This window comes from Solanum tuberosum, unplaced genomic scaffold, assembly GCF_000226075.1.
Source record: "Solanum tuberosum cultivar DM 1-3 516 R44 unplaced genomic scaffold, SolTub_3.0 scf00338, whole genome shotgun sequence".
Classification (NCBI taxonomy): Eukaryota; Viridiplantae; Streptophyta; class Magnoliopsida; order Solanales; family Solanaceae; genus Solanum; species Solanum tuberosum.
The window spans coordinates 344396-356788 of NW_006239263.1; the positions used below are offsets into that span (position 1 = coordinate 344396).

A 12393-nucleotide genomic window follows, 5' to 3' on the forward strand; every position below is an offset into this window, starting at 1 on the left:
AGCAACTGAGCTAAATCCCACCAAGCCAAGTGGAGCATGCATGGAGTAATTAAATGTTTCTTCTATTTTTTTCTCCAACGTAACGTAGATGGGTCATGCATCCCGGATATGAACCAAATACCTCACCCGTGAAGTAAGTCATCGCACCTACAATCCAACCAATTGGAAAAGAGTCAACATATTCCTTTTCAGGATATTAACTAGCACATTACCAAAATTGATTTTAAAAAAAGGAGATTTGAATGGAAAAAATGTACACATCCGATGTTTACACCAAACTATATTAGATGTAATGAATTCAAGATGTCTGGGAATGAAATATATAGAAGTTGGTACATTATTATAATTATTACAATAATCACAAGTATACAGAAATTAGCAGGCAATTGACCTTTGAATCAAAACAATTGACTCCAAACTAAACTACAGAACTCCAAGAAAAGCAGAGATTTCCCTTCTTCATCTTTATTTGGACAGGAAAAAATAGTGAAAAATCAACACAGTCCATCACAACCTTCTTCCTGATACGCGTTCCTTCATTTTCAGGCGGCTTTCTTTTGCTGCAAAAGAACAAGATCATGAGATGAACATCAGCGTGAAGCAAATTATTTCAGTTTTAGTAGATATTAGTAATTCAATATAGTTAAATCAATGCATGTGGCAATCTAGAATGGAGTTAAGGAAACAATCTTTGTGGCAAAGGTCGAGTAGTAGACGAGTGAAGTCCACAGTTCTAATAGATTTTCACACGAGTGGTAAAGATACACGAGACGGATACATGCACAATCACTATCACATAATGGTAAATGAGCTTGACAAGATAAACCACTAGTCATAAGGGGTCATTTGATAGCTGGTTTAGAGGTGAGTTATGCACGTATTAAATTCTGCATAAGTAGTACCACATTTGATTACTGGTTAGGAGGTAAGTTTTCATGTATAAGATTAATATGATGTTTGGTTTGCAGTTTAGAAATCTGGATAACTAATAACTACATAACTCTAACCAACTATCAAACGACTATAAGTGTTTAACCAACAGCACATGCTTTCCTTTTAAGGTATATTCATTTTGATAAATTTGGAACAATGATTTTCTACTTAAGGAATCAAAATTTCGTTTTGGACTCACCCTTTTCTCTTCTTCCATCTTGGCCTTAATGAAAGAGTAGATTGCAACTCCAGCAATTGCAATGCAGGTTCCAATACCGGTTTGTGTTGATATTTTGTTACCTGCAACATATGTATACGTTTAAGTTTTCTCGTCATAACAACATGGCATTCTGCGGATATAACTTAGCAAAGATGGATACTTACCGAAGATAACAATTGAGAATCCAATCACGAACACACGTTTCAACACATTTCCAACTGCATGTGTAAGAGGTGCCACCCTCTCAAGGGTGTTTGTGGCTACCTGGTTGTGTAAAGAAAAGTACAAATACAAGAAGATTAGCAATGCGGGAAATCTTGTAAAAAGGCCAATTATGCATGCAGTCACTTATTAATATGTTTACGAGGTTGAAGGTTTTTCACAGGTTTTCGTCAATCTAGCAGCATTTACTAACTGGTTTACCTGATTGTAGAGGTGATAAAACATTCCCACCCAAAAGAGATCCGTTACGAATTTTGTTAGACCAACTTTAGCAATGGCATCGTTGAATCCATGTTGAAGCAATTGAGGTCCCTCAATCTGTAACATTGTCAGAATGAAAAGTATATAATGAGGAAGAAGTAGATTTACGAGAAAAAGAGTGAAAAAAGAGAAAGTGACATGCTGATGTTATCCGACTCACAAAAATGGCAGGCGGGAGGCAAAAGATAAGAGCAATGATGGATATGTAGGCATACACGTTAGTACTATCCATATCAGTCTGCAAAAGAAGCATTCATCAGAAAAATTGCCTTAGATGGATTGAATGTTTTAATACTCGGATTAGTTTTACATAGAGTATACCATAGCTTTCTTCGAGTATATACTCCTGTATGTGAAGGAGATGTTAGAAATCATAGCACTAGTGAAGCCCAACCAATTGAAAGATAGCTCAGTCAATGAAGCCATCGACACACCTGCACATCCAGTTGAAAGATAAATCACAACACGGTAATTACCTCTTGCATATAAGTATTTAAAATCTTACCCTTTTACAACAAACAACAACATATATACTTAGTGTAATCCCATAAGTGGGGTCTGAGGAGGGTAAGATGTACATAGTAGACCTTACCCTCGGCTCAAAAGGTGAAGTTATTCAGGAAGGGGTTGCAGTAAGAAAAAGAAATGACGACAAAATGTCAAGCTACAGAGCAAAATGGAACAACAGCTAGCAAAAAACATCGAAGAAAAAGAAACTACGCGATTACTAAATAAAGACAAGAGGATATGAGGCCCCTGCCTCATCCACCTAACAGACGACCACACAACTTTCCCCTTTCTTTAAATAAAATGTAAGACGAAAAAATGTAAGAATCTACAATTTTTATTTATCAGACTGAAACTGATTTTTCAGGCTATTTCCTCATTTCAAAATAATAAGAATGTGTTTATCACTACAACCCGAGTGGAACAAGACAGAGAAGAACAGAGCTAACCAAGGACAACTGGAGCAAGTGACAGCCATAGTGCTAAAGGTATTTGTTGTCCAAGAATGAACTGAGACGCAGCTGCATTGAAGAAAGGCTCCAGAGCTGTACAAAGAAAAAGAAACAGACTTAGACTTTGAATACGGATTATATAACGCAAAACTTTTCTGCAGCGATAGGTGGAATGCGACCTTTGACTGTGTGAGTGAATGAGACAGCAACTGCAGCAAACGAGACATTGCTGGTAACATGGCCAAGCGCATGACAGAAGGCAACAGGGGTGAGCAGCTTCAGTTGTGTTGAATCAATAGGCTACAAAGAGAAGTCGAAAACTCACAGCAAATCAGAAAGTTGCAGTCTTGTGAAGATTCTAAACGAACTAGTCGAGGAAAACGTGTTTTTTTAAAGCTAAAACAATGTTACACAATCGATACCTTAATCTTGTTCTGTAGTTTTATTAATGTGATGCATTTATACATGACAATGATGAACCAAGAATCAAAATGTGTGTTCCGCATTTAGAATTTTACTTCCTTAAGGCCATCGGTCATTGTCTTTCACAGTCAAACTCAAATCAAATTGGAGATCTCCAGTATTTTTTTCTCCAGAAGGAAGTACATATTGAAAAATCAATCACTAGTCACTCGAGGAACTAATTTTCGTATCATACAACGGATTTAACTTATATACAATGAGAGTGTAAACATTTTTACACTAACAACATATTTAGCAAGTAACTTACCTTATTTGCCACATTACTAATCTCATTTTTTATGAGCACATTTACCGATATTTATCATTAACGTGACTCTAAGGTTTCTTTACACTGCCAGTGTATATAAGTTCAACTCAATCACAAAAACTCAGAAAATATTCAATTGAGTGATAATTAGTCTTAATTTACATAAGATAACATATTTCAATAAAATATCATATGAGTAAAAAAAGAAACACTTACAGCTCTTTTTGGGAGACCTACACCCCAGCTCACCAAGCAATATACCACCCCAACAGCCAAATGTATAACAGAAACAAAACTGCATATATAATAAAAAATCTATCACAAAAATTATTATTAAAAAAACAAAAGGATAAAATATTTTTAAAAAGGTTCCTTATATTACAATCAAATATTGATTCCACCATAGAAAACAAAACAAAAAAAATCACATTGGAATACGTACTAAGGATAAGGAAAGTAATTGTAGATCTTCTTGTTGAGGATATTGAATATCACATTCAGAAAATACCTACAAAAAAACAAGGTCAAATTAGTCATTTCATCACCAAAACTGTTTAACAGTTGAATAAAAAAATTAAAATACTAACGGGTAGTTTGGCAGCTGAATAAGAACTAAGTTATTCATATATATTAAATTCCGCATAAATAATACTCCTCATGTTTGGTAACTGTTTTACTATGTATAAAATTCAACACAACTAATATGATATCAGTTTACAATTTAAAAACCAATACAATTCATACATGAAATAAGTAACGACGAAATCTATATATTAGTTTATGCAGTATAACAAATGAAATAACTTATAAATTTTGGTATAACTAATTCCTACCTAAAATAATACAAAGATTATTTCTTAACTAATCTTTACATTATTATAAATACCTATGTAACTTTAACCAGCTACGAAACGATAAGTTGTCGAGGCATACCACATGAAGAAGAAAAACCCGGTAGTCAGAGTAGCTTTGTTGAAAAACCCGACTTTAACATCCCTGGGCGAAGAAAAACAAAGCGGGTCGAAACTCAAATTAAACGATATATATATATATGCCGGGTCGGGTCAATAAGTAAGAAATTGAAAATGGACCTTACCCGGAGGAATCGCTGCTTCCGGCGGAAGAAGAAGCAGCAGCGGAGCACGGCTTAATGGATTCCCTTTTTGGTGAAGTTTCGAGAAGAATAGCCGGACGTAATTGTCGTCCCCAAATCAAATTGGGGCCGGCAATTAGAGGTCCGACTGGTTTTGCCGTAACAGCACCAGCAGGGAAGTCCCTGTTGATGCCGCATGTGGCGGCAGTGGTGAACTTCATCACTGCCGCCGGCTTCCGGAGAAGTGGGAGACCGCCGCGAATGGCGGGGGCGCCACCAGTCAACACGCGAGACTCCATTGGCAGTGAGAGAGAAGGGAGAGAAAATAGTGACTTGTGAACAGAGAAGTACACTGAACAGAGAAGTTTGTAAGAGAAGAAGAGGAGTTAAAAATGGAGGGGGGGTTTTTTCAGGTGACGAATGAACGGTTCGTATTATTTCGATTTATTTGTCTTTTTCCTAAAATATCCTACTAGTATTTCACAATTTTTATTTACTTTTCTTACCCAAGGAATATTATAACCGTATTATCTTTGTTTCAAATTATGTGACATCTTATTACTTCATATAATATACTGTAATTTTTTTAAAAGAGTGAAGTATTGAAAGTACTTTTAAATTTGACGATAATTATTTATTTCATCCCTAAATTATTGACAGTTTTAAAAATACAATTTTACTTGACTAACTAAACTCAAATACACTCCTAAAATCTCGTCAAATTTAGGAGTGTTTTCAACACTTCTCTCGACTTTTTTATTACTAGTCTCATGCTCCTGCACATCACTTGCTATGTTATGTGGAGATAAAGAGTATATCGAGGATGTCTCTAAGTCTAGTTAGTCAAGTAGATGAGTGTTTTTAAGACTGTCAATAATTCGAGAATGAATCTAATAATTTGCGCCATGTTCCAGTGGAGTTTTCAATACTTCTCTCTTTTAAGAATGTGTGATCTAATTAATTTTAAGACATTTTTTAGTATAAGAGAAACTTTAAGGTTGCGGTTTCTTTTTACTCTAAAAAGTAAAATTTTATTTTATAAAAATAGTATAATCATTGTAATTTTACAAGTGAAATTTGAAGAGAATGATATGTATGCAGAACTTATCTTTACCTTGTGAGTAAAGTAGAGAGTTGTTTCAGATAGATTTTCGATTCAAGTAAAGTAATAATATTTTTTTAGATAAGTTGATAAAATTATGTCATATAAATTGAGATGTTTAGAGCATAGACTAGTTGATGAAGATTAGTGTTTTCCATTCTCTTGAAGTTTTAAAATAAGTTTTCCATTTTCATCTATGTATTTTAATTTCGTATCAATTTCTAATATTTTGAGGATTGCCAATATATCCCAAATCCAACTAATGATGCTATCATATGTTAGCTTATATAATTAAGCATTTAATTAGGCTTTAACTTGAGCTTAATATGTAACAAATTAATTAGGCATCACAAAAATATGGTGGTGAATTATTTAACCATATTTACTACAATATGAGTTAATTAATCAAGTTCCCATTAATCAATTAGTAAGGGGTTGTTTGGTTATGAGACAAGTATAAGTATAATGCTAGTAATTATAATAATTATGCAGATTAGTAATGTAGGAATTATTATAATATATAGATCAATACCCTTAGTTATGATTTTTTTCCCCCTTCTTTTTAGGTTGACTTCATTATCACAGGGATTAGGGACATGTCACAAATTAGAGAAAAATAATTAAATATCTTTTTATTTTTGTGAAATGTTTACTTTTTAAACAAAATTTAAAAAATTCTTACTACAATTAAAGTTAGTTTAATCCATATATTACTAATATATGTCTTCTTAGCTTCTATAGAGTATTACTAATAATTAGTTTGTTATCAATATATATAACTATCTATTTATCACCCAACAAAAACAATCTATTTATTTTACTTATTATATTCTGTTTGGCACGCTATTTAAAAAATATTAATCAAAAATTAATTTGACTAAATTATTTGTTTATTCGTTAGTTTTAATTTAATATTATTATTTTTACTATATTAATTTCTTTGTTTTTATTGAGTAAAGATAAATATAAAATAATAATTAATTTAAATCAATCATTTTTAGAGTATTTATTGTATTTTTTTTGTTTTTATAGAAAGGACAATTATATCATGGTGAAGTATATCCATGGTGACAAATGTCTGTTAAAGATAAAAGGATAGGTAGATGATTGGTTTTTATTTATTTATTGGAAAATGGAATAAAATAGATAAATATAAAATATATATTATGGATAGTATTATAATATTTTTGTGGGGTCTTATCTTATCCAAAATAGGGATTTGAGAGGCCATAGAAGAAGAGCCTGTCTTATCTTATCAACATTTTCTTGTGATAATATTCATGAGTTCCCTTCATTTTCATCTGTAAATTATAAAGGAAAATATTAATGGAAGTAAATACTTTTCAAAAAATGACATATATTTGAACTCTCAACAACAAAACACCATGAGTAGAAAATAGACTATGAACTATTAATTAAAGTACTTTTCTTAAAATATATATATGGTCATGAAATGACAACTGTATATTATTTTTTAGGGTTGAGATTAATTGAGTGATGGACTTAAGAGGCAATTTGGATTTTGGTGGAAAATGATAGTTAATCACCACATAAAAATTTGTAGTGTGGCTATCAGTACCTTACGTATGATGGGTTTTTTTAAGTGATATTATATATAAATAAAATAAATAAATAAACATTATAGGTTATGTTACAAATAGAGCATAATATAAATAAATAAAATACTATGTACATATAAATAGAGCATAATATAAATAAAATACTATGTACATATATTAATATCATCACTTAACTTGATGATTTTTCATTTTTGGAAATGAACTCAAAATATTCTCATTAGGAAACTCAAACTTTTAACTCAACTAATTAGGGAAGCAGGAGCATAATTATTACCAGTATAAAGCACAAACATCACATACATTTTGGGCTTAATTACATTCTATTCTGAGAGTTTTTCCAATTACAAAAATTTTAAATTTTTTATTGCTCTCAAATACAGTTCTTGGTTGTCTGATACATTACAAATGCTACATTACTTAATGGAAGGAATATATCCGAGAAGGAATAGCTGATAGGGATATATCCGAGAGGAGATTTTATCGCCTAATACAATATATGTTATTATTGATTGAGGATTTTGCTATCCTCCAAGAGGTCCACGGTTAAGTTTGAAAATGAAGTACTTGAATCGATCGATTGAGTTGCAATATGTCAACTAGTGTCACTATATTACATTTATCTTCGTTTTTGTTCTAGCTTTTTAATTATATATACATATTTAATAATTTTGTTCGCCCCTCATACATATAAATTATTATACACGATATAGGTTGAATAAGAATATGTACAACCAGTGGCGGACCTAATATCTTGCACATTATGGGTGCTTAAGCACCTACTGCCTAAATTTAGTAATTCATTAAAATATATTAATTGAGCACCTGTTTTATGTAGCAATTTCCAAGCTAAAAATAATTAATCACCCATAATATAAATTTTCTGAATCCATCACTTTGTACAATAACAACAATTTTTTTTTTCCAAAGACTGAACAATGGGAATCTCTAAATATGTTACATCATGGGGAAAAAAGTGAGCACTCATTGTATTTGAAGATTCGAAAAAAAAAAAGAATCATGATCAACATACAAGTAACAAGGACTATCATATAGGATCTTCTTGTCTAGGAATTTTCCATATCATCAATTACTAGGATTTTTCATATCACCAAATCTATCGAGAACTTATTATAAGGTTCGAATTTTATGAATTGTTTCTGGAATTTTAAATTTTAAGATTTTTTTAATGAAAATTTTGAATCTTAATATTGTGTGTTGGTGTTATCCCATGTTTTAAATAAGGGTATTCGAATATTACTTTCGTGATAAAAAATAGTTATATTTTTTATTATATTTAAAACAATGACTAAAATTTGATTGTCGTCTCAAAAGTTGTCTATCCCGCCTAATTTACATGTTGGGAAAGGATTTGGATTCTTCGGTTTCATCCACTTTGTTGAGGAAGAACAAGAAAACTTACATAGATATGCTATATTTAAAAAATATGTATCATCTATATTAATAACATTTTTTTCATTGTACACTTATAATACATTTATAATATAGTTTTAATACATGTTACAGAAACCAATTTATAAAACATGTATACTACACGTTTTAATCATGGATAATACATTTATAAAACATGTATACTACAAGTTTTAATCATGGATAATACATTTATAACACACTTTAGTACATTTATAATACATTGTGTAAATTTCTTACCAGACAAGCATAATATATTTTAAAACACTTATAATACATTTATATTGCATGTATAATTCACTTTTAATACATAGCATATTTATCTTAGGAATGATATGTTTAGATATAAATGGTAATAAATAAAAAAATGTCGCTAAAACCAGTAAATTATTATGTATAAATTTTAGGAATCACATAGTTTTAATATGAAATTACAATATATCCCTATTTAGTTTGTAATTACATTAATCCCTGAAAAAGTAAAACAAATCGGATACATAATATGTAGCTCGGATACATTATAAAATAAATCGGATACATAATATGTAGCTCGGATACATTATAAAATAAATCGGATACATAATATGTAGCTCGGATACATTATAAAATAAATCGGATACATAATATGTAGCTCGGATACATTATAAAATAAATCGGATACATAATATGTAGCTCGGATACATTATAAAATAAATTGGATACATAATATGTAGCTCGGATACATTAAAAATTAGCTCGAATACATTATAAAATAATTTAGAATTATGAGAGAAATAAGAGATTTTAGAGGTTTTTAGTAGGAAAAATTACCTATCTACACACATTTATTTACCATAGTTTCTATTATTCCCTACAATTTTAAAATATTACCAAAATTCCTTATTTTACTCCCAAATTCTAACCTCCTGATACATAACTTCATACTCCCAAAACTAGCGTTTCTCTTCCTTAATTCACTCCATTAATATCTCCCTAACTTCACTCCCACAATCTTATCAATTAATTCCTTTCTAACAATTTGAAATTCAAAATCGCTCTCTCTCCACTCAAATCAATTTCAACTTCTTGAATAGGTAATTTTCGTCTTCCTTGATTTTCGCCGTTCAATATCTTTTGTTTTTTTTTTGATTTTTCATCATCAATTTACTAATGTTAATTCAAGTCTCAGTGGGCACATGTTGGTAACGTATGAAAAAAGTGTGTGCAGAATAAGCCTACCATACTTGACATGTTGACCCAATATCGTAATATTGTAGTTGATGACATAGTCTAGCCTAATGAGAATGAAATCCAGAAGGGAACAAAATACACAGGGACAATAAGGATATGGGGAACTTGGTAGCCTTTGTTGAAAAGATAGATGTTGACTTTGTTGGAGAAGGCAAGATCGAAGAAGGATGCATCTTCACGCCTATCTTTATCAAAGTTATTGATTCTCAATGTATCTTGTTTATTTTGTTTCTTAAATTAACCTTTGTTAGTGGTATGAAATTTTGGATACATTAATGCTACAATAAATTTATGTTTTATGTAATGCATCAGGTATATATTTATTACATTGATACATAATTCTAATATTGTTGAATATTCGACTAGTGAGTTTCATGTGCAATACTTATATACTTGATACAGAAGTAATGCTTAATGTATCATTTACAATATATCAAGTTTTATAATGTATCATCAATATTTTTTAATTTTAAAAGGATATAAAACACTTTACAAGCAATCTTTACTTCTCTAACGTATCTGATTCTTCGTTCATCCTTGTTTTATACAATGTATCATATTCATATTTAAGGTGTTGATATATAACCCTAATGTTGTTGAATCTTCAATTAGTTTTATCATGTTCAATATAAATGTACTTGATACATAAACACTACCTAATGTATCATTTGCATGTATCAAGTTTTTCAACGAATCATCAATCTTATTCAAATTTAAAAGGCTATATAGACCGTAACAAATCACTTATGTGTTATGTATCTACACTTTTTAATATTTGTTCGGTCTTATCCAACTTAGAATGCGATGCATATGTACATATTACCCAATAATAATCTTGATACATAAAAACTCAGACTACATGAAATAATCTGCAAACATTAAAAAAATTCAATGATACATTATATGAAATACATTTTTTTCAATTTTCAATGCAACACATATCTAACAACAAACCAACACATGTCAGCACAATTTTGTAACCATCTTATGTCATGTATTGGGTACATTAGAATTATCAATGATACAACCATTCACAAAAATTCAATATTGATATATATTAATGTATCATCCATATTTGTCTTGATACAAAACAAGTAATTTACATATCTCAATTGTTACACTATTTATATGTACAATATACACAATAATAACCTGATACAAACGTATCTAATCCGTTCCAATTGTTAATCCATTTATTACATGTATCATATACAATATATTATGAAGATACATTTTTATACAAATCACATCCAGATACAAAATAATGACCACATCATAATCTATAGATACAAAATTACATTACATGCGGATTGTTTACCACTAATGTATCATGACTTACATATTCACATAATGATAAAATAATATTATAACAATGATACATTAAAAAAAAACTATATACCAATGGTGGAGAGGGCAGAGGAAATGGTGGAGGAGGTGGTAGAACGGCCGGAGATGGATAAGGAGTTAATACAAAAGTAATTTCTTTGTCGGATAAGAAGCCAATGAAATAATGGCACAAATACCATATGGCAAATCACTGTTTCTTCTTATATATCCATATCCCTCCACTCTCCATGATGAACCCCATGAGTTCTTGATTATCAAGTAGTTATCATCTCTTTCGGAACTATATCCTACTATTAGTACGCCATGGCTCAAGTCATCTGGACTACTAGAGCAACTTCCATCATAGATTCACTGCATATTTTTATAATACAAAAAGACAAAGTGCACGTCATTTTTGAGATTCTTGAAAGAAGAAAGGGCAAAAAAATGTGTAAAAAAAGAGTAATAGATAAGAGTACCCCCTCTATACAATTGAAAATCAGCAGTCGTTCCATCCATGCTAACATTGACAGATTGTTGAGCAACAACACAAAGAAGGTGTCACGACCCAAAAATGAATGTGATGGCACTCGTCGTATCCCACCAAGACAAGTCGGCCTAAAACCCAATCATTTTGATAAGTGCGAAAATAAAACAAAGTTCAATAACAATTACTATTACGAAAACAAGTCAACTTAATTCAATCCCCAAAACCTGGTTGTCACGTGCACAAACCTCTAATATAAATACTAGAATTGAAATAAAATACGCAAGTCTCAAATGACGTTGTCTTTCAAGTAAAAATAAAATCATAAACAGGAGTAAGAAGGTTCACTGAAATGACAAACAGCTACCTCTCAAATCTCCACAGAAAGCCTCGAAAATGAAGAGAATGGAAGGTATCACGAAGATCCGGGGTCGTAACCTAAAAAAATATTGTAGAAGAAAGGGGTGAGTACCAAACCACACGGTACTCAACAAGCAAACCTCTAAACACAAGCTAAGGGAACAGAATACGGGTACTCCTTACACCCCATCATAACCTCCACAACTACAACATGCATAAAACCAGTCCAACCTAACAGTTCACAGTTTACAAAGCATACAACTCAACAACAACATTCTAACAGATTATATATTCTCAATAACAACTCAATATTCATCAATAGTTTCACAGAAAGGAACTCACAAGATCAGCAACACACAAGATCAAGTTCATCAATAATAAAAATGTGCAATGCAATGAAATGCAATGTCAAGTATAGTGATGCATGTCTGACCTAACGATACACACCCGCTGTCTCTCAGT

General features: G+C 31.1%; 1 protein-coding gene across 1 annotated transcript; it reads right to left on the minus strand.

Annotated features, from left to right (window-relative positions):
* Positions 1-319: 319 nt before the first annotated feature.
* Positions 320-4798, minus strand: LOC102585108 (triose phosphate/phosphate translocator, chloroplastic-like; the record flags this gene model as incomplete). Its single annotated transcript, NM_001287896.1, is given in 14 exon segments — positions 320-560; positions 1133-1233; positions 1318-1417; positions 1577-1693; positions 1797-1874; positions 1958-2070; positions 2593-2688; positions 2775-2895; positions 3542-3620; positions 3768-3833; positions 4259-4321; positions 4422-4609; positions 4612-4619; positions 4621-4798. Coding segments are annotated over 14 exon segments (1245 nt in total). The 3' UTR covers positions 320-542.
* Positions 4799-12393: the final 7595 nt, after the last annotated feature.